The 22,066-nt window shown below is 58.2% G+C and overlaps 1 protein-coding gene across 1 annotated transcript; it reads left to right on the forward strand.

The window, feature by feature from the left end:
• The first annotated feature begins 49 nt into the window (after window positions 1-49).
• Window positions 50-18,549, forward strand: LOC113407517 (myomegalin-like). The gene is made up of 15 exons (XM_026656111.2): window positions 50-83; window positions 181-372; window positions 2,190-2,438; window positions 2,722-2,853; window positions 3,647-3,766; window positions 4,499-4,646; window positions 4,911-5,035; window positions 7,553-7,762; window positions 7,886-7,993; window positions 9,316-9,542; window positions 10,085-10,228; window positions 12,167-12,305; window positions 12,996-13,042; window positions 13,520-13,571; window positions 18,204-18,549. Exons 1-15 carry the CDS (start codon window positions 50-52, stop codon window positions 18,347-18,349), a joined length of 2,073 nt encoding a protein of 690 aa, XP_026511896.2. The 3' UTR covers window positions 18,350-18,549.
• Window positions 18,550-22,066: the final 3,517 nt, after the last annotated feature.

The raw sequence follows: 22,066 nt of genomic DNA on the forward strand, positions 1-22,066 counted from the left end.
GGTCCTGGGGGGCGCAGTGCAGCCTGGCCCCCGTTGTCAGGGGGCTGGTATGGCCGTGGGGGATGCAGTGCTGCCTCACCCAAGTGACTGGATTTTCCGGGCAGCCCCAGTGCCAGCTGCACCCCAAGCCTGGGCCTGGCTAATCTCTCTCCCCATCTCTGCTCTCTCTCCTATCTCCAGGGTTGCATTTTGACTCCTTGTCCAAGCCACTGAGCGTCCCTCTGACGCCTGCCCCTGGGCCATCCGCCTTCCTGCCCTTCGGCCCTCCTCCTCCCGCCCCCCCTGCTCTCCTGGGCTGCTGTGGGACGCCTGTCTTCTCCTTGGCCGAGGTGCAGCAGGAACTGCACATGCTGCAGAAGCAGCTGGGAGAAAGTGAGCGCCTCTGGCTTGATTCTTCTGCCTTCCCCTGGCATGTGGCTCTGCATGGCTTTCGCAGCCCCCCATGCCTGCACTGTCTGTCTGTCCTGGGCACACGCTGTCCTCACCCAACCAGCTGCTCCTGCTGCAGCCCCATTCCCAAGCGGGGAGGCAGGAGAGAGGCATCAGCTGGCCTGGGCCCACTAGCACCAGCAAGGCTGAGGTGGGAGGGGGCAGGTAGCTGGGGGGTGGGCACGGCAGAGGGGAGGAGACTGGAGAAATGGTCATTCCCAGCTCCAGGACAGGTGGGGAGAAGCTGCTTATGCAGAGGGACTGGGGGGCAGGGCTGGGAACTTGGAGGGGGGGATCCCTCCTGTGTACTGTGGAGATTGGGGGGGGGCGGGATAGGAGCTGAGAGAGGGACCTCCCCCCCCTTACAGATCCATAGTGCAGAGACTGGGGCAGGGTAGGAGCTGAGAGGGGGATCCTCCAGCCCCATAGTGCATGGAGGGATCATGCCAGGCCCCAACGTGGCTGGGCAGAGTGGGTTTCAGGCTTCAGAGCAGCAAGGCGTGAGAAACCCTCTTGGAGATGCTAGAACCCAGGGATGCCTGGCATCTGCCAAGGAGCCCCAGCCCATGTGCCCAGCCTGGCTCTGGCAGGGCTCAGCTCAGCGTCTGGCTCCTCTGCCGAGATGGCCAGTGGTGGGGCCAGGTGGTGCAGGCTGAGGTGGGGCGGCTGGCTGGGGTCACTAGGATCTGTGCTGAGACCCTCTGATTCATTTCACCTAACAGGCACCGGAGGGGCATATCCCAGCTGAGCTGGGCTGGATTGGACTGACCCTGGGTGTCTTCCTTTCCCCAATTCCTCTGAGCTGCCCAGCCCCATTGCTGATGCGTTTGGTGCCGCCCCAACGCAGGCTGGCGCTGGGCTGGCTGGCTGGGAAGGCGTGGGGCTCCCTGTGTGCTCTTGGCTTGTTGGCCCGATACCTCGGCCTCTGTCTCTTGCTGCTTGTCCCCAGCCCTTGCCGATGCATGGCAGCGTGTTGGCTCAGCTTGGTGCCTGCCAGTGGGTCGGTGCCACGGCATGGTCCAGCTTGCAGTGCTTTCCGGCATGTGTGTCACGGGGCATTGTGCTTCACAGCGGGGACATCGGCTGCCCCGCCTGGTGTGACATGGGAGCTGCCCTCGGATGCCAGTGGGCTGTACTGGTAATTGGGCCTAGCGGGCACAGCACTCCTACGGGTTTTGGGCTAGATGCAGGAGCGGTGCGGGGGCTCTCTGGCCTGGCTACGGAGCAGGGCAGAATGAACAGTCGCAATCGTATCTGTGAGTGTGCCCTGGTCTGCAGATGGTCAGTGCCTCTGCCCTGAGGCCTATCTGGGCTGCTGAGGTTGCCTTTGGGATTATGGCCAGTGGGCCAATAAAGAGCCTGCAAGAAGAGCAAGACCCCTCCCCCCAACCTGGGAGTCCAGGCCCTGGCTGGCAGCACAGGGGCAATGGATACACTGCTCTGACCCACACTTTTCTGCCTGGGGCCCTGCATCAGTGGGGAGGCTGTGAGCACTGGGGGACTCCCTGGGGTGTCTCGTTGGGAGAGTTTTGGGCTGCCAGGGCGAGCCAGGGCCCTGGGGCAAGTGGGGAAGGTGTCCCTGGGTGGCGCTCAGCAGAGCCACGAGTGGCTCTGAGCTGGACACGTGCACTCGGGGCCTTCCTGTCCGGGCACCTCCTCTGGGCAGTCTCTCTGGGACAGGTCCTGCCTTCATCCCCAGGGTGGCACCCAGCCTTGCCCTCCTATGGGCCCCGGACCCACTTCTGTCCATGTCTATCTAGGGGGACCTCTTGCCGCACCACCAGTCAAACCAATGCCACTGGCCAGCAACTTCAGGGAAGCCAGCACCTCCCGCTGTCTCCACGTTCCCCATCTCACCCCACAGTCTTGCCCGCTGCAGAGCTCCACCCGGCTGGACAGGAAAGCAGGGGCTGCCTTCCTGGAGAGCAACTCCCTCTGGGCCCAGCCTCACATGGGGGCCCTCTATGGGCACTTACCCTCTGGGTATCCAGACAGCCACAAGCTGACGGGTAAGAGCCGTGCCGCGGGGAGGGCAGAACTGTGCCGTTGTAGGGAGCGTGGTCTGGTGGGTGTCCCGGGGTAGGTGTGAAAGGGGCCGTGTGCCCTCTGTACTGTAGCAGCCCCAGCCTGTCAGCTCCCTTTGCTCTCGTCCTGCTCCTCAGGCTGCGGGGGACAGGGGCCAGCCCACGCAGGGAGGTGGCTGTGGTGCTCAGGAAGCATCGTGCCCTCCTGACCTGCTCCCGGCTGAGCCCTGGTGTCCCACCCAGCTCTCTGTTCCCCCGGCCGGTGCAGGTGCTGACTTGCTGGAAGGACACCTGGTGGAGATCCGCAGCCTGCGCCAGCGCCTGGAGGAGTCCATCTGCATCAACGACCGGCTGCGGGAGCAGCTGGAGAAACGCCTCGCCACCACCGCCAAGGGCAATGGTACGGGACGGGACTTCAGAGTGCTCCATGCCACCAGGGTGGGCAGCACACAGGGCACAGCACACTCTGTGCCCAGAGGGTGTGGCGGAGTGATGGGGCGGGGGAATCCAGCACTCCCTGTGCCCAGAGTGTGTGGGGGAGTGACCGGGGGAGCCCAGCACCCCCTGTGCCCAGAGGGTGTGGGGTAGTGAGCACGGGGGTGGAACCCAGCACTCCCTGTGCCCAGAGGGTGTGGGGCAGAGTGGGGGAAACCCAGCACCCCCTGGGCCCAGAGAGTTCGGGGCGGGGATCCGGGGGGGTGTACCCAAGAAGCCCTGTACCCAAATTCACAGGGTGCGGATCTGGGCAGGGTACCCGGCAACCTCAGTACCCAAAGGGTGTGGGGCAGGGAGGTGCTCGGGGGGCTCAGAGAGGGGTCGCTGTTGTCTGCTCAAGTCCCTAGAGCCCAGCTCCCGGGGTGGGTGGGTACATCTCCTTCCCTGGGAGGGAGGAGTCTGGCTGGGGCTCAGCTCTCTGCACCCCACTCCCTGCCCCCATTTCCCAGGGCCCAATCCTGGCGGGGGACCCCCTCATGGCGCCGAGCCGTTCCTTCTCCACAGCCGTTCCGTCCTCTCTCCTCCTATCAGTGTGGGCTCAGCGCGGGCAAGTGGATGGCCAGCCTGGGGGTGGAGTGCCCAGGGCTTCCTTCGGGCACAGCAGTGGGCAGTTGGCACAGACTCTGGGAGAGGCCCAGGGGCTCCTGCAGGGAGCGTTGGCAGCTTTGCCCCCAACATCACGGCTGCTCCTGTTGCAGGGTATCCCACCAACATCTACATCCAGGGGCTGGAGTCCGCATCCTCACTGAGCAGCGAGACCCGAGCCCTGCGGGAGGAGAACCAGAGCCTGCAGCTCCAGTTCGCTCACCTCTCCAGAGGTAGGGGGCAGGGGGCAGCGAGCCACTCACTGCCCGGCACGAGCCCCTGTGCAGGGGGTGCAGCCCAAGGGCAGCGCGCTCAGTGCCAGCCCCGGCTCTAGATCTGGGCTCTCTGTATGTGTGGGGCAGACCCCGCTCCTGGGGACCCAGAATCGCAGGTAGGGTGACCAGACAGCAAGTGTGAAAAATCGGGACGGGAGTGGGGGGGTAATAGGAGCCTATATAAGAAAAAGACCCAAAAATCGGGACTGTCCCTATAAAATTGGGACATCTGGTCACCCTAATCACAGGAGACCCCCAGACACAGCTGGGCCTTGCTCCTTTGGTAGGGGCCACACCGATCCACCCCCCATGTGTTGGCGGCTGCGGCTCCTACAGCTCCCCACTCTGTGGATGCGGATTGGAGAGCAGGGCTGGTGCATGGGAAGGTGCTATCCCCTTGGGCACAGTCCTACCTCTGTGGGCATCAAGCATCCTACAGGCGCTGCCATGTGGCACTGGGCCCTACCTATCCCAGGCACGTGGCCCCTCCCCGCCCTAGCCCCATTCACCACCTTGGCCATTACTGTTGGGCTTTGCCCCCGCCCCCCCTCCCCCGCTGCCAGGTAACGGGGCTCTCCCCTCCTCCCCCTTCCCTGGGTAACGGGGCTCTCCCCTCCCCACCCGGTGCGGCAGGTAACGGGGCTCTCCCCTCCCCCTCTGAGGCGCCGGGTAACGGGGCTCTCCCCCCAGAGCTGGAGCGGCTGCGTGAGGCCACGCGCTGTAGGCTGAAGGAGGCCGAGGCGGAGAACCGGACACTCACACAGGAGCTGGCAGAGCAGCGGCAGAGCAGCCGTCAGCTGCGGGAGGAGCGGCTGGCTCTCCAGGAGAACAACCACAGGTGGGGGTTGGGATGCCAGGCAGGGGAGACGGGTGTGTGTCTCAGAGCCCTGAGGCGTGGCACTGGGTGGCCGAGCAGCGTCCCAGGGGCACTGGGTCCCGGCCCACTCGGGTGTGTCATGGCACCGCTGCTGACGGGCTCTGACGTCACTGCCCTGCTCTGTAACATCATGGGGGGGGGGGGGGGTCCAGCAGGAGAAGGGCATGGGGGGGGCAGCCAGTGTGCGGCCGTGCCCCTCTGATCCCGGCTGTTCTGTCTCTGCAGGCTGGAGCGCACGGTGCCGCTCCTTCAGCAGCAGTGCGAGGAGAACCAGCGGCTCTGCCAAGCCCTCTGCACCGAGCTGCGCGTCCACGAGACCCTTTCCGGTTCCTCCCAGGTGGCTCCCTCGGGTATGTGCCAGCCTGTCCTGCCCGGTCTGCTGCATTGGGGCCAGCTCTGCCCTCTTAAGTGCCCCAGCACCCCCCTCTGCACTGGGAAGCCCATCTGGAGCAGCTCAGTGCAGCCCTTGACTCCGGAGCAGGGGCAGCACCTCCAACTGGTTAGAGCGTGGCCCCATGTCTCAATGTGCTCGAATTGACCAACTGTCCTACTCCCAAACAAGCCCAACAGTGCCATCTCAGACCCGTGGCGCTGGCGGCAGGGGCACACAACCAGCCTTGCCTCAGCAGCAGGGTGGCACACCTGGTGGCGCTGCAGGGCCGGCCTGTCTTGGGAATCCACCCAGGCCTCCGCTGTGTCTGGCCATCATAGCAACCCCATGGATTTATAACCAGCTCTGTCCATGGGTCTGTCTGTCCTGCCCGCTGTCCCCTTGTGGGAGGTGTTTGGTGCTGGGGTGGGTGTCCCAGCTGCCCTCCTCAGGTGCCGGGCTCCGGGCGGGGGCACCACCCCCCGTGACAGCCAGCTGCCGGGCTCTGGGCAGGGACAGAGACCTGGGATGGGGTGAGGCCATGGTGGGTGTAGCCAGCTCCAGCCCTATCCCCCGAGCTCCCTAGAGCCCCATGCTGTGTCCCCTGCCGTGGTGAGGTCCCACCTGCCTGCAGTGGGGAGCCCCCCAGAGATGGTCCCCCAGGTGGGGTGCAAAATGCCTCTGTCAGTGTTCCCTCCCCACTCTGAACTCTAAGGTACAGATGTGGGGATCCGCATGAAAGACCCCCTAAGCTTATCTCTACCAGCTTAGGTTAAAAACTTCCCCAAGGCACAAATTCTTTCTTGTTCTTGGAACGGTATTGCTTCCACCACCAAGTGAGTTAAACAAAGATTTAGGAAAAGAACCACTTGGAGTTCCTGTTTCCCCAAAATATCCCCCCAAGCCCCTTCACCCCCTTTCCTGGGGAGGCTTGAGAATAATATACCAACCAAATAGATTAACAAGATGGGCACAGACCAGCCCTTGGGTTTTTAGGACAATAAAAACCCATCAGGTTCTTAAAAGCAGAACTTTATTATAAAGCAAAAGTAAAAGAAGCACCTCTGTAAAATCAGGATGGAAGGTAATTTTACAGGGTAATCAGATTCAAAACACAGAGGATTCCCCTCTAGGCAAAACTTTAAAGTTACAAAAAACAAACAAACCAGGAATAAACCTTCCTCTTAACCTAGGGAAAATTCACAAGCTAAAACAAAAGATAATCTAATGCATTTCTTTGCCTTTACTTACAATTTGTAATCTTAGATGCTTAGTTCAGATATGGCTTTGGGAGATGTATTTTCCCTGCCCTGGTTCCTCGCTGACCTGGAGAGAACAACAAAGAGAACAAAACAAAAAAACCTTCCCCCACAGATCTGAAAGTATCTTCTCCCCTTATTGGTCCTTTTGGTCAGGTGCCAACCAGGTTATTTGAGCTTCTTAACCCTTTACAGGTAAAGGAGGGATTTTATGCTCCCCGTAGCTGTATGTTTATGACAGCCCCGTACCAGGTGCAGAAGGTGTAGGGAGGGAAGCTGCTTCCTGCATTGAGCTCAGCCTCCCCTGGGGTTTCCCCCCACCCCACGCCTCCCACCCAGATCACCTGTGAGCCAGGGACTCCCCACCCTACCTAGTCCAAGATCTGCCCTGCCCTCCCCTCCCCTTCCCACCCCCACACTGTCCAGGATCTGCCCCGCCCTCCCCACTCCACGCTGTCCAGACCAGAAGCTGTCCCGGCAAACAGCCTCTGCACCTACAAGATGTTACAGCAGCTGCTGGCCTGTGGGTTGATGCCCAGATAGCTACAATGGAGCCGAGGTTGAGTGTCCCGATAGCTGACGTCACTCACCTGCTGGCTGGTGTCGGTGTCCCCAAGCCCATGAGGGGTCCCAGCACAGGCCCTACACTGGGGACCCTGCCAGGGCCAGGCTCATGGACCCACAGCTGATTTCCAGACCCGTGGGGTTTTGTGCCCCGCCCCTGTGTGGTGTCACTACAGGACAGAGCTGAGGATTCTGCTGGGAACTTTGTGGTTGGGGGGGGATGGTCATTAACACCTTGAACCCTTGAGATGCAAGCTGGGTCCCATTGGAGCTTGCTGGCTGGGGAGCTGCTGGGTAGAGCTCGGGCCCTTTGGGGGCCTGGCTGTGCATCTCCAGACCGCAGCGTATTGGGATTTCTGTCCCTGTGACCCCGCCAGTGACTGGGCTGGGTTGGGCTAGTGACCCCATCCCTGCATGTTTCTCATCGCCCTGGCGCTCCGCACCCTGCTCCTCAACCCCACACTGACGTGGTCGGGCACCAAGCACACTGAGCAGCCTTTTCGTGCCCCAGTGTGTCGCCATGCTAAGCTGGGGCTGGTTGAGGGCTGCCCTTCACTGCCCATGGTGGCTGGGGATGGGAGGATCCATGGGGCTGCAGGTGCAGGGGGGCAACACACCAGCGTGCAGGGGGTGGAAGGCACAGCTGGTGACTGAGCAGCTGTGTGTGTTGGCAGCCTGCAGCGGAGATGCACATCGCAGACCACCTTCCAGCAGTGAGCTGGACGCCCTCCTGGCAGAGGTGCGAACTCTGCGCAGGCAGCTGCTGCGTGGCATCCAAGTGAACAGCGCCCTGAGGCAGCAGCTGGCACGGCAGCAGCCGGAGCGAAGCGCTGCCCCCCTCCTCGCCGCACACCAGGCTACGCCCGACTGGCAGCCCTTCCAAGGTAAGAGAGGCTGCGCCAGCCCCAGGGCACTGTGTGGACTCCGCTGGCCCCTCGGGCACCCTGATGCCTGGCAGAAGTGCCATTAACCTGGTAAATGGACCCTTTGTCGTCTCACCTTTGCAGACTCCAGCCCATCTCCTCCAGTTCGGGATGTTGGCATGAGCTCCCCAGCTCCCCTCTCCCCGCCCGCCCTGCTCAGCGTTCCGGTCCCGCTCGCCCACCGAATGAAAGGTAATGGATGTGCCCCGTCCCCCAGGGAAGAGCGGGGCCACTGCTGCAGAGGGTCCTGGAGCACGGGCGGCTCAAGCCAGGCTCCATGGGCAGCGAGGGTGGGACGCTCGGAATGCTCCGGGGCTGGGAGCCCAAAGGAGGGAGTCAGTTGGTCACACTCCAGGTGTTAAGGCCGGGAGGGACCATCTCGTCCCACCTCCTGCATAGCATGGGCCGGAGACCCTTCCCCAGGAATTCCTGCTTGAGCTAGCCCAGTGGTTTTCACCCTTTGTGGACTCCTAAAATGTTTTGAATGGCGATACGGACCTCTTTGGAAATCTTAGCCATAGTCTGCAGCCCCCAGGGGTCTGCGGGCCACAGGTTGAAACCCACTGAGCTAGAGAGACCCTCCAGGCCTGAGGCAGAGACTCCTGAGGGAGCAGAGAGAGGCCAGCACCTTCTGGGGAGATGGTTCTGGGAGCCTTGGATTTGAAGAGCACGTGGGTCCCATTTTGCGTGGGGCATCCCAGCCCCCCCATTCCCTGGGTCTGGGTTTCACACTCCCCTTGTCAGGAGGCCAAGGCATGAGAGCGTTTCCCTTCGTCTCTTCCCCTGAGTGAATGCTGCATTTTGTCCATGTCTCGTGGGGCATCTCAAGCTGTGCCCTCCTGCTGGGATGCAAGCAGGGAACCAGGGGAGTGCAGAGCCACAGCGGGCACCCCGCCCGCCCCCCAGAGAGGCTGGGACTGCAGGTGGCAGGTTCTCGGTGGGAGCCATACAGCATGGCATTCTGGTGGCCCGTCGGAGCCGGGCGTGTGGCGGGATCCGAGTGGGGGGCTGAGCTCGGAGGAGGACAATGCGAAGCGTGGAGGCTAGGAGAGCTGGCCCTGTGCCGCCTGGAGAAGTAGCGATGTGAGGGCTGGGGTGATGTAGAGCTGCAGGTTGCATGTTAGGGAAAGGTCATAGTCGAGAGCTTCAGAGATGGCTAGTGACTGCAGGAGTCCAGCCTGAGCCACGTTGAGGGGCCTGGGTTTGGCAGGGCAGGGGCCCAGCATTACCTGAAATCAGCCCACCTAAGGTGGCTGAGGTTGGGCTTCCAAAACTGGGGGTGCCCAGCCTCCCTCGTGATGTCTGGAAATCGCGGCCTGCTGCTCCTAAGACAGTCTGGACAAACAGAACAAGCTGCTTGGGGGCACATGGGGAGTGAGGGGTTAGGGAAGTGCCAGCTCAGGGCATGTAAACGCTGGCACTAACCCCCCCTTGGCGTTGGGCCTGGCACTGGGCTAATGCAGCCCTGATGGGCTCTCAGGGACACCAGCAGTGCTGACCCCTCTTTGCTCCAGAGCCACCCGTGGACAACCCCCTGGTGAGGAGGAGTGCCCCTGCGCCAGCGGGAGATGCCCCAAGCAGTTCGTCTGCCAGCAAAGGCGGGTGCCAGGTCATTGGCCACGTGGATGACTATTATACCCTGAAGCAGCAGATCCTGGAGGGCAAAACGCTGGTCCACCAGATGGCCTCTCACCTGCGGCCAGCTCTAGCCATGCCCAGCCTGGAGCCCCATGGCACTGAGGTAATTCTCCCTGGATATCGGGAAGGGCCAGGCTGCTCTGAGCCCTCTGTCGAGAAAGGAAGGATCAGGGGAGAAGCGGGCAGAGCCCTGCATAACACCGCTCTCATGGTCCCATCCAGGGAGCTAGCATTTCAGGCTGGCCCCTCCAGCTTTCCTGGGGAACGCTGGCTCTGGGGGGCCTGGAAAGGATCATGGGGGTCTGTCCCTACCTGGGTGCATGGGAGACCATCACCTGCCCGATGGACTCAGCTGAGTGCCCTGAGATGGGGCGTTTACTGCTAGGCTGGCCAGAGCGCGAGGGCAGTGGAGGTGCTGGCCTCAGGGAAGGGGGCCAGATGGGACCTGTCTCCATCACTTCTGGGACTGATTCCAGAGCTATTTTGGCTGCAGAGGGGGCCAGCCTGGCAACGGGCTATCGGGAACCTGGGCCATTGTGCTGGGCAGTGCCCTCCCATGAAAGCCAGGCGTGTCGGGGCTCCGAGTTTGCTGTGACCACTGAGCCGCAGGGCAGCGTCTGCAACAAGTCTTCTCTCCTCCGCCAGGCCCTGGAGCGGGGCAGTGTCCGGCAGCTCCTGAGCGCCACAAGTGCCCTGCATCAGCTCCTGGAGCAGTGCGCCTCCCTGCTCGCCACCTTCTGGAGAGGAGCCCTGCCAGCGGCCCCCAGCCCAGCCCAGCCCCAGACTGCGGTGAGTGGCACCCTCCCGGCACCCCTCGCAGATCATGCCAATGTTCAGGGCCGGCTCTAGGCACCAGCAAAGCAAGCAGTTGCTTGGGGCGGCAAATTTGCAGGGGCGCAAGAATCCAGCATGGGAGCTGAGAACCAACAGGGGGCCCTGGGAGCTGTAGTTCCTTGTTTAGCTCCCTGCCTATAGAGCCAGCCCTGGAGCAGGGAAAGAACTACATTTCCCAGCATTCCCTTGGCCGCAATTAACAGGAAAGGGAGGGGGAAGGAGTGGAACTGAAACCTCATGCTGCAGTTTCCTGTGAATGGTAGGGACAGAGCCAGCTCTAGGTTTTTTGCCGCCCCCCCACCCCAGCCCTGGACTCTCCCCCGCCCACACCCCCGTGTTGCCCCAGCCCTGGGCTCTCCCCCTACCCGCATCTCCTGCTGCCCCAGCCCTGGGCTCTCCCCCTACCCGCATCTCCTGCTGCCCCAGCCCTGGGCTCTTCCCCCCCCACACCCGCACCCCCTGCTGCCCCAGCTCTGGCCCCCACCTGCACCTCCTGCCACCCCAGCCCTGGGCTCTCCCCCAAAGAAAGAATTGGGTGGACTAAATGGACAGTGCACCTCTCTATCTGAAGCCTAGCAAGGGAGATCCCACTAGAATTTAAAATGAAAAGTAAGGGAGGGGAGGCTCTACTAGGACCTGGGCAGCTTTAGATACAGTACCAGGCACATAGGAGGATTTACACTTCTGAGCCATGGAAGCAGAAATTGACTTTTCTTTTCCAGATTTAGCTAATATTCAGAAAGGGAATCTAGCACCTGCCTTCCAGATTTGAACACCCTCAAAATTCAGGAGTGCTCAAGCTCAATTTGGGCAGCTGTTACTTCATTTCCCCCAAATCAAATATACTGATCCACTGTAACTTGCTGTAGAAAAAGTAGAATAAATTGAGCAAGAAATGCTTCCCAGTGGTTATTAGGACTGGAATTGCTATTTTCAACAGCCATTTTTTTTTTTTTTTTTAGTTTTAGTTGTTTAAAAGGAAGACAGTAATATTGCATTGGCAAATTCCCCATAGAAACAAAGAATGGAACAAAAGAATAATAAAGGCACCTCAACTTTTCCTCATTTATGTAGGACAGTCTTATAATATGCATCCAGATATCCTTCAATCACACAAGCTGAAAATTGTTCCACTTTACTGCAGTTCTGTAACCATATGGGAACCAATCCTGTCTGTGTTCTGTGCACATCCAAAATTCCTGCTGAATGATCCGCCCTGGGAGCGAGTTACCAGTGACCCAGGGCTGGGGCGGCAGGAGGGTGCAGTTGTGGGGGGGGGAGAGAGCCCAGGGCTGGCGGGGAGGGCAGCCAAAAATTGTTTTGCTTTGGGCAGCAAAAAACCTAGAGCTGGCCCTGCAATGTTGCCCCCATGGTCACCCAGGCAGCCCCCAAGAGTCCGGGGCTCCAACGGATGGGAGGGCAGGGCTCATCCAGGCAACTTGTGAGCCGATGGGGATTAAGAGCCTGTCTGGGTGACTGGGCACTCCTGGGTGCAGGGAGCCCTCCGCTGGGTGCTCCTGTGGGAAGGCTGGACGGTGTTGCTCCTCGCCCAGGCGGTACCATCCCAATCACTCTGCTCAGCCTGGTGCACCAGACAGGGCATAGGGCCTGCTGCTGCCAGCAGCTAGGGGACTGCTCCATCTGCGCAGTACGGGAGGCTTGCGCATTGTGGGGTGCGGGAGCAAGGGGCTAGCCCCAGCTCCCTGCTTGTGGCCCCTAGAGCCTCCAGCAGAGGCTGCGGTAGTTCACACTAACCCACCTGGTTCGGGATGCTGAGCCACAGCTCTGGACAGCATGGGAGGGGGCGAGTGCCTGCCCCGGGGTGCCTGGGAGCCAGGCTGTGGTTTGCAGAGGCACATGGCCCCTGCTGACTGTGCCCCCATCTCTGCCCAGGAGCAGGCAATGAAGGACGAGCTCCTGGCGCTCAGGGCCAGGTTAGCTGAGCAGGAGAATCTGCTCCAAAGTGCAGCTGAGCGCCTTCAGGACACCTGCCGCCTGAAGGACAACATGGAGCACTTCATCGTCAGCCACTGTAGGTGCCCCAGTGTGGTGGGAGGTGGGCATAGCCATGGCAATGGTGGGCACAGAGTGTGTCCCCACTTCCCTCGGCATCCGTCGTTAAACAGCACCTGCCACCGATGGTGCTCAGAACTTGGCTCCCCATGGAGTCTGCGACTGGGGGGCTTGGAGCATCCTGCCTTCACCAAGCTGTCTGGCATAGGTCAGTCATACCAGGCTGGCATCCCCATCCTGTGGCAGGGGCCATGGCTCCAATGCCATCCAAATATAATGAACAGGCCCTGCAGAGTGGCCCCACCAGTGCCTGGTAGCCAGCTGGCCCCATCCTCCCTCTCTCTCCCCCCCCGCCTGCTGTTATCATCATCAGGCATAGCCAGCTTGGGGGGCTGTGCCCACTGGCCTGCTCTGAGCGGGACATGGCCTGGCATTGCTGGGGTCCTGTCTGCGCTGGAGCCCCCGGCCATAGGGCTGGAGTAGGGGGGCACAGTAAGCAGACAGGCCCAGCATGGGCCAGGCCTGGCTACGCTGCTCTCTGCTCACGTAGCTGGAGCCAGCTGGGGTTTGCTGCTCTGGGGGATCCTACAATGACCCTGCCCCCGCCCCCTGCAGTTTGGTTCGTGGGAAGCGACACCAATCCTGACACCCTCTCCCTGGGGTCAGGAGGGAGCGGTGCCCGCTCTGATCCCCCCCCTCTCTGTTGCAGTGACCCAAACACATGCCGTGCTGAGGAAAGCAAGGACAAACCTGGAGGTGAGTTAGGACCAGGGCTTGGCAGGGAGCCCCCCCACTCCTCAAGGGAGGAGCAACACCAAGGCAAGGCAGAGGGGGGCTGAGGTTGGCAGGGGGGTGCCTGACTGTGGGGGGAAGAGTCTGAGCTGACTCTGGGGAGGGCAATAGGGCTGAGCTCAGGCTGAGGGGGAGAAGGGAGCAGAGCCAATGGGGGGGAATGAGAGCTCGGTCTCTGGTGGGGATGGAGAGTGGGGGGGGTGTACACCGAAGGGGTGGAGCCTGAGGGGGGTGCAGGGGCCCTGCCTTTCTGTCCCATCCTTTCCCCCTACCCATGCAGTGGGTCCTTCCCCCTCCCCCATCCCAGGGATCTCTCTCTCTCTCTCACCCCATCCCCAGGTGGGTTTGCTCTCTTGCCCCGTCTCTGGGAAGTGGGGGGTCGCATCCCATCCCTAGGGGGGTATCTCACCCCATTTCTCTCTTTCTCCTGAGTCTCTCCAGAAGAGCAAGCCCCAGGGCTCCTCTGTCAAATCTCCTCCCTCCATTGGCGCAGGTAACGGCCCAGGCTGGTGCCCCCGTGGGCGACAGGGCTGCTCTGCAGAGTGCCGGAGGGGCCTGTCCCCCTTGCATGGCACGTGGGCAGGGAGCGGGGTGTGGCAGGTGCCATCCAGGGCCGTGGGGTGGGCAGGGCTGAGGCAGTGGAGTGAGAAGCACTGTCAGCGCAGCGCTGAGCTGCCCTGGCTGGGAAGAGCCCAGTGTTTTCCGCAGGAATTGAAATTGGGGGAGGGGTGTTCGAATTTACGAGGTGGGTTCAGGGCCGATGAAGGGTGAGATCATGAGGGTGAAGATGGGCTGTATGGCTCCATAGTAAAAACTGAAAAATGTTTCATGACATTTTATTAGATTTAACTCATGTTTTAAAATCACACAAATTAAAGTTGGCTATTCAAGCCTTCTATGAAGCACAATATCTACATCCTTCTTGGTTTCTTGTTATAATTTTGCACAACTCTGTTAACGAACTTCTTGAATGCAACGCGTTCATCTTTGGTGGCTTCTCATGTGTCCGGTACTTCCATTCCTTCAGTTGATATGCTCATTAGTTCATTCACATGAACAGGCAGAAGGCGACTTCTTTCAGAACACAAAATTCTATTCAATGATCAAACAGAACGCTCAACTGTAGCTGTTGTGACTGGTAGTAGCAAGAGATGAATTCCTAGTTCTTTCATCTCAGGAAACATAGCATAAAGATCAGGTCGAGCCACTAGTGATAATAAAAAAGAAGTTGAAGTCAAATCTTCATTCATTCATTGTATGATATTCCACTCTGTGTTCAAATTCTCTATTCTGTCCTGAGCACATGGCAGCCCCATTGCTGGTAGTGCCTCACTCCACTCAACTGTCGGTGTTTTGTAGGACAGGGATCTGTAAAAGCTATGTAGAGGTTGAGTAGAATCTAAAAATCGCTGTTGTAGATTTTTAAGAATCAAGTCTGTGTACTTTTTCAGTTGTCTTAACAAACACTTCTTGTCCTCTTCACTTAAGGATTAAATATAAGTGTCTTCATTAGTCAACTTCTGGACTGAAGTCTTTGCTTCTACCAGTACTTTTTCAATCAATAGCTCTCTGAGCCAAATGTAGCTTCTATTGCTGGACAAAGATCTACTACCGTTGTAGCAGATGCCTGGATGGCATTGTTTAATGACCCAAGTGGTTTCAACAGTAGACTTACAAGAGAGAGACTGGCAATAGTCTTCTCTGAACGTAGTAGCAAAAGTAATCCACCAGCCTCACTACTTAGATCCATCCCATCTTGGTAGATACTTTCCAAAGCCAGTAATAACGGCTGGAGTAATTTTAAGACAACAGCCAAGGATCACTCATGAGAAAGCCAGAGGGTTTTCCCAGGTGGGACTAATTTGAACTTCAGTCCCAGTGTATCTTCTATATTTTCCAAGATATTCAGTCTTTTTGGACTCTTGCTGAAAAAAGAATATAATGAAGAGTCTGGAGCTCGTACTCGCGCTAGTTGGAGTAGATGGCCTCTGCAGTGTGTGTATAGGAGAGATTAGGGTTACACTTTTCTCTGAGCAAAGCTTGTATTCCACCATGTCTTCCAGAGAAGTTTGCAGCTCCATCAAATGCACAAGCAGCCATCTGTTTGGGGTCCAATTGACAAGCATTTAACTCTTCTAAGATGTGGGTTGTCACAGATGCAGCCGATGGGTCTTCTATAACTTGAACATCTAGAAATGCATCTACTGGCCTACCACTGACATCAAGATAACGTACACAATGACTTAATACTTGATGCCCATTTGCATCGGTGCATTCATCAGCCATGTATGCAATTTTTTTGAATGTGGTGAGAGAGGAGTTCTTCACTTTTTCAACTGTTGAGTCTTTCACTGTTGCACCACATGCTTCTAGTCAGTCAGTTGAGTTTCTTGCAGAAAGATAGTGAGCATTTGCTGGTCTTGTTCAGAACCAGTGTTCAACTTCAGGATGAACAAGTGACAATGCACTTAACATTGGCCTCCAGTTTGTAGTGTGTGGTATCTCTTGCTTAAATAGAAAGTATGATGCCGCAGCCATGTTTGTTCGCATGAACTGTGTTGTGGCTCCAGCATTCTTAACAGCCTCATTAACATTCATCCTTGGTCAGTGGAGACTCAGAGGTGCTTTCACATGAGTTCACCTCCCAGGTTGGGGGCAAGAAGGCACCTTGCTCGTTCCTCCAGCTGCTCACTGTTCGCTCTGGCCACTGTTGCTCGTTGTGCCACCGTTCACTCCATCACTCTGTTGCCAATGGCCCTGCACTGTGACCTTCTGCTGCCACCTGCCACTGTGACCTCTGTGAGTTGCTCTCTTGAGGTTCCACCCAACTTTCAGTGATTTCAGCTGAGCTCTCAGTGGGGGAACCTCACTGCTAGTGCAGACTGGGCCGTCTCTTCCACAGAAACACTGTCCCACAGCAGGTCTAAGCACTTAGACCTGATTATCAGTGATTTCAGCTGTAGCAGTCACTTAACAAACCAAAAGACTATCTATGGAGCCTAATGAGCTCTGTCTTTAAACAGTGGAGAGGGGCAGGTCAAATACTACTTGTGACTCAGGCAGACCATCAAGCAAAACACCTGTCTCAATCCTCTCTCTTGATGCCCTCAATCAGCACAGGCTAAGTACAGTTCTACTGCCCTTTACTCATACAGTAAGAATAACAACATTTCATTACCACCCCCTTCCGTATTCAAGTGATTTGTAACCCAACCCCAGCCAAAATCTATCACTTGGGCAACACAGCTCTGTTTGCTGGATACCTAGGTAGAGTAGGTATGAATGTAAATACACTCTGGTCCTGAAGCCTTTCCCCCAGCCCCCAGCTCATCACTAGCTGTCAGGGAGAGCTCATTTAGACTTTGCTTACAAATCATAATTTGAAATTATTAGGTTGGCCAACATCGCCAAAATGAATGCACTGACATTGTCATAAAAAACAGCTGTATAAGGAAGCTAGTCTATGTTCATACTTTTCAAATCTATTATACTTTTTCAGATATATGTATTTTATCATACACTGTATATGCTTTTAAAGTGTGTATTAATGTTTCAATTCAAATGTCCAAACAATCACTAAATTGGCAACACTGCATGTAACTAGTTCACAAAACTGGGGGGAGGGGGCAGGGGTGTAGGGAAATCCCTGGCAGAGCCTCTGTCCTTGCCCAGCTCCAATGGCAGGGATGCCTGCAGCCCCAGGCCAGCTCTGCCATGGGCAGGGCCCAGAGCCTAGCAGCTGCTGGAAGCTCTAGAGGAAGCCTTGTTCTCCTGGCAGCCCCCGCTGGTGGAGATGTCTCTTTGGGCTGGGGAGGGGCTGGATTGAGGTGCTATGTGACAAGTGGACGGGAGCTGTTAGGGCTTCCCCTCGCCCTCCCTTGGTTCTTCTCACGCAGACAGAAAGCAGAAGGCCAGAGTCCAAAGTGCAGGCAATGCGATGTTTATTGGGGTTACCAAGCAAGCACATCCACAGCTGTGTACACCAGTAAGGCTTTTTCCTTTTGCCCCCTCCCATAGCAGGCTTAATTATACCTGTAGTGTGCACCCCTGGTCCCACCCCTTACAATTTATGGTCATGTTCCGTTTTGGAGAGTCGTGAGTCTGGGGGCTTCGGTACCACCTCTTTTGTACCCCACGGGAGGGGTAGGGAGTGAGGTGGTCCTCTGGCCAGGGTCACCATTTCTTTGGGTTTCAGTGTTTCTTACACCTTCCTCCCCCACCCCTCCTCCCGACTGGTTCTTTGACCTTGGCTTGGGAGAGGAGTGGGCTGCCTTCAACTGTATGCTCCTATATTAAACTCCCACCAACACTTTACTTCTAGTCCTTATCTTTACTCATTATGCTATAAACTCCATCTGGCTGTGGGCAGATGCAACACACAGTGGCTTTGTTCACATATGTTAGTAAGGATAGAAGAATAACAGTCAAACAGAACCCAAAATTCGATCTCAGGCACATATACAGGCCTGAATGCTATAGTGCCATCACTGATGGGTGTGGGTGGGGCCTGGCTTGGCATGACGCACGAAGCCCCTACTGCCCACCTCGCACCTCTGATTGCGGAGCACCTAGTGGGAAGGTCCTGTCCCTCTTGTGTGAACTTGTCTGGGGGTGGGCAGCTATGCCCACATATGCGCCCATGCTCCTATAGGGAACTGGGGGTGGGGCTTCTGCCTGCTGGGCAAATAGCTGAGTGGCTGGCCATGGAATTGGAGGCAGCTCAGCTTGACGCTGCTGCTCCTTTGTGGCCGCTGGGTACAGAGCTGCCCGCTGTCCTGAAATGGCAGCACTTGCAGGGCTGTGGGGAATGCTGGCTGCAGCAGGGCGAGTGGCTGGATGCAGGGGAGAGCTGGCAGGGCATTAACAGTTGGGGGCACAGTTAGCCTGCTGGAGTGTCCCGGATGCTGTTCTGGAGGCTGTCCTCACCCTCCCTCTGTCCAGTCTGGCACCCCTTCCTCTTGTGCCCATGATGCTGCAGCAGGCCCAATGCCACCAGCTGCTACAGTGGTGCTGGCTTGCCATACCAGCCTGCCTGGGCTCCCAGCCCCCAGTGGCATGGGGTGGGGGTTAGTGTCTGATGGCTGCCCGCTCCCCATCCTCAGGCTGGCTTGTGCTTTCTCTCCAGGGGAAATGTCAGTGGGCTTGTCCCGGCACCCGAGCCACGTGATCCCGGCCCACCAGGAGCATGGAAGGAAGAGGAGCCGCCCCCACACCCTAAAGTGGCAGGAGGACCAGAGCTGGCCCTGCTTTGTTCACCTTCCCAGCTCCTGAGCCCCAAGCCTGGCTGAAACGGCTCCTGGGCAGGGCTCAGCAAGAACTGCTGTGCCCCCACGGCGAACCCACCCTGGCACTGAACCCCTCTGCATGGAAGCTAGCCGTAAACTGTATTAGGCTTGGCCCCTGGGCTAGCACCAGCCCTGTCTGGTACCACACTGCCAGGGAGCCATACTCGTTTGATTAATCACTGCTAGGAAATGTATCCGGGGTAACTGGCAAAGCTGCTTTCCCAGTGACCTCACCGTCCCCTAGCATGGCCCATCATCCTGCTGCCACACTCCCTCTGTTGTGGAACCTCACAGCCATGCATGTGTTAGACCAGTACTCTGCCATTGCCTGTGCCAGGGAGATAGAGCAGGTGGCCTCCAGCCAGCTGCTGAGTCCATGCAAGCAGCAGACTGTGTAGGTGGCTGCTTGAGTGGCCTGGAGCATCTTGTGAGCTGGTTTCCTCCCAAACAGCGTATTTGATGCAGCTGTAATTGTAGGGGTGGTAGGCTCCGTCCACCCTGCTCTGGGGAAAACAAGCCCTAGAGAGCAGCGCTTGTTTCTGCTGCTTGCCAATACAGGATGGCTTTGCCTGCAGGTCCTTCCTGCTGGAACCCGTGCATAGCAGGGACGTCAGGCTGCTTTTACCCTTCTCTGCTGGGACCTTCACCCATTCGTTTGGTGATAAGCAATTTCTGAGGCAACATGACCAAAGTGTCAAATCCCTGTAAGCCAGAGCTGAACCGTTGCTGCCCCCCAGGGGCACTGATGGGAGACACACCCATCTTAGGCCTGCTTTGGGGGGGAACCATTTGTAAAGCAGCAGTGGAAAGGCCCCCAGTTTGGCCAACCTTGACTGGGGTGAGGCTCTGCTGTAGGATATGTATATAGTGACTGAGTGTAATCCAGGGGAGAGTAGTGGGGCCCTGGACTAAGGCAGGCCTCCCACGGGGCCAACGTGGCTCTAACTTTGGGGAGAAATGAAGTTTAAGAAATGCAGGGCTCCCTTGCGGGGCATCCCCAATAAACTTTTTTTGCCCATTGGCTACTGTAGTCTTTTGCCTCTAAGGACCTTAATGAATAGTGGCAGGTCAGCGCTGCTGCCTCCCCCCATCCCAGCTCCCTTTCCCCTAGGACCCAGGCTGCCCCCAGCTTTGCCAGTGCAGGCTGCTGAGAGGCAGGCAACCTCCCCGGTGCTCTCACACATCCCCACACCTAGCCATTCCCATGGGGAGAGGGGGTGCACTACCCTCACTGTGACAAGGACACCAGTGGGAAGAGCTTGCCACCCTGCCCCATAGGCCTGTCTGGCTGAGTTTCCCCTGCAGTGACCTGCCCTCCCATGAGCCTGGCCTCCCTGCAGCACCTTAGTAAGGCCATGCTGTCAGGAAGAGAGGAGTGTGTGGCCCGCACTTCGCAGGGGCAGCCCCAGCCCTGATACTGGACACACCCACAGCCAGTTTTGGCTTAGTATGGGTCAGGGTCCAATCATCTCAAACCACACAAACGGCTGGCCTGGGTCCTCACTGCAGCCCCTCTTCCTTGGCATGCAGACACAGCCAGACACAGATGAGGTCCCACCAACCTCTGTAACAAACTTTATTAGTCATATTGCTTGGGCCAAAGCCTTAGCCTGGCTTTATGAGTTACATCAAATCAGCAAGGGAGCCTGGCACCTGTGGTGCCCTTCTTACCCCAAATCCAGCAGCAAGGAGCTGCCCTTGCCTCAGTGCTGACCCAGGGCATGTAAGAGCCCCAAGATCCAAGAACCCCCTCACCACAGCCATTGTGTTCAGCAGTAAACAGCTGTGCGGGCTGTTAGCAGAAAGGGCTGGCTGAGGCTAACCTCACCCCCTACAGCATCACTAGCCCTGTGCCTCTGCTGCAGCTCCCGTGGGAGAGCGCAGCCGTGAGCTACAGCACAGGCACCAACAGCAGAACCAGCAGGGCTTCCTGGGGCTTTTGCACCTGCTGCTTCTGCAGGACAGGGACCAGTGGATGCCTTCAGCTCGATGCTGGGGATTCCACCATCCCTGCGCAGCATGCAAGGAACTGAAGCGCAGCCCCCAGCTGTGCAGTACGGTGTGACCCACTCACTGCATTCCTTTGCTGGGCTACGGCTCTGGGCCAGGACAAGGGGCTCAGCTGCTTCCCCCTCATGGTAGGCTGAGCTCTCCTGGGTGTGTGACCCAAGCACCAGGAGACCTGCCCCTCTTCACCCCCATGCCTCCAGGACCAGGGACTGTGAGGGGCTGGCAATGGGAGCCAGTGCCCAGCATGTCCTGGTCCAAGCCCTTTCCTTTAGCCAAGCCCCAATGCCTCGCCGCAGAGCCATGCTCACGGGGCAGGCAGGTAAGTGGCCACAGCACCCAGACTCTGGGCTTTCTGCCTTAAGGCAGCAGTCCCATACTGCTTGGCAGCATTGCCTCAGCTTGGCCCTCTGCTCCCTGCGTCTGACAGGTGCTCACGGGCGGTTACCAGGGAGCAAGCTGACTCTCGGGCTCTTGGCCTGGTCTGAGGCAGCCAGCATCTCTCGTACATGCTAGAGGAACCAGCCCTAACAATGGCAGGAGCCTCTGCTGTGCGTGTCATGCTAATAGCTCCAGCCAGGCCCTGCAGCACAGAGAGCAATAATTAATCCATAGCCTGGAGCCAGTGCCTGCCCTTCCCAGCGCTGGAGCAGTGCTAGGCTGACCTGTCAGCGAGCCCTTAGTGCCAAGTCCTCCCCGCGCCGACAGGGGAAGAGGCAGCTGCCCCAGAAGGACTGGCTTGGCCCTGCCTCCTTTTCACCTCGAAGCAGAAGTTTCCCTCTTGGTCAGTGAGCACCCTGGTCACGCTGGTTTGACTGGGCTGGGCAGAAGCTGCTGCTGCTGCTTGTCCAGCTTGGTCTCCCACCCAGGCAGCCGGCTGCTCGTCTCTGGGCATCTGCAGCCCTTCCAGGGTCCAGCGGAGCATGCACAGCCGTGTTCATCTCACCATCACACAAAGCAACCCCTGCCCTTGGAGGCACTCCAGCAGGACTGGGAGCCAGTGCTCTCCATGTGACTGGTAAAGTGCAATTGCATACAACGGCAATGCCCCCTCCCCACCCGCAAGCTAAGAGCTGAACCTGGCAGAGGCTTAGCCCAAAGGGCTTGTGACAATGCCACTCACTAAACATTCCTCAGGACAAATGATCCAGGGAGGCCGAGCTCAGCCACTAGTGCTCCCCCAGAAAGAAGGGCTGCAGAGCCAGTGAGCTCTGCGGAGCCCAGCCTGAGGCAATGGCAGAGGAGTGAGAGAAGGCTGCACTGGGACCCTGGGAAAGCTCTTAGCCAAGACAGAACCAGCCACTTCAGTGCAATGGGGCAGGAAACTGTCATCCCAACAGTGAGATCAGCTTCCAGGCCAAGAACCCCAGTGCATGTGAGAGCCCCCTGCACAGACAGAGCAGCCCTGGCAGCTGCTGGGTACACTAGCACTGCAGTTCTTCCCACAAAATACCCAGACTGCTGAGAGCTGGTGCAAGGGCCACGGACGCAGCAGGAGCCTTTCCCTTGCCCCCCACAGGCGCTGGAGCAGGCCGTCGTCAGGAGAGAGAGCACCCAGGCTCCATGTGACAGACATCTCAGCAGCTCAGGCTCTTCCTCTCAGATGGGTAGGGGCGCTAATTGCTGCATCACAGCAGCAGTTCCTATGCTGCACTGGCCTGGGGAGGGTAACACAGAGCCATTCTGCTGTGGCCTA

The sequence above is a fragment of the Terrapene carolina genome, unplaced genomic scaffold (assembly GCF_002925995.2).
Source record: "Terrapene carolina triunguis isolate 2854851 unplaced genomic scaffold, T_m_triunguis-2.0 Scaffold212, whole genome shotgun sequence".
Lineage (NCBI taxonomy): Eukaryota > Metazoa > Chordata > Testudines > Emydidae > Terrapene > Terrapene triunguis.

Excerpts from the sequence above, each read along its gene's own strand:
- LOC113407517 (XM_026656111.2), top strand. The coding sequence starts at position 50 with ATGGCCGTGGGGGATGCAGTGCTGCCTCACCCAA. Across the intron at positions 12,306-12,995 it reads GCACTTCATCGTCAGCCACT|TGACCCAAACACATGCCGTG; the intron begins GTAGGTGCCCCA and ends TCTCTGTTGCAG. Across the intron at positions 13,572-18,203 it reads TCCTCCCTCCATTGGCGCAG|GGGAAATGTCAGTGGGCTTG; the intron begins GTAACGGCCCAG and ends CTTTCTCTCCAG.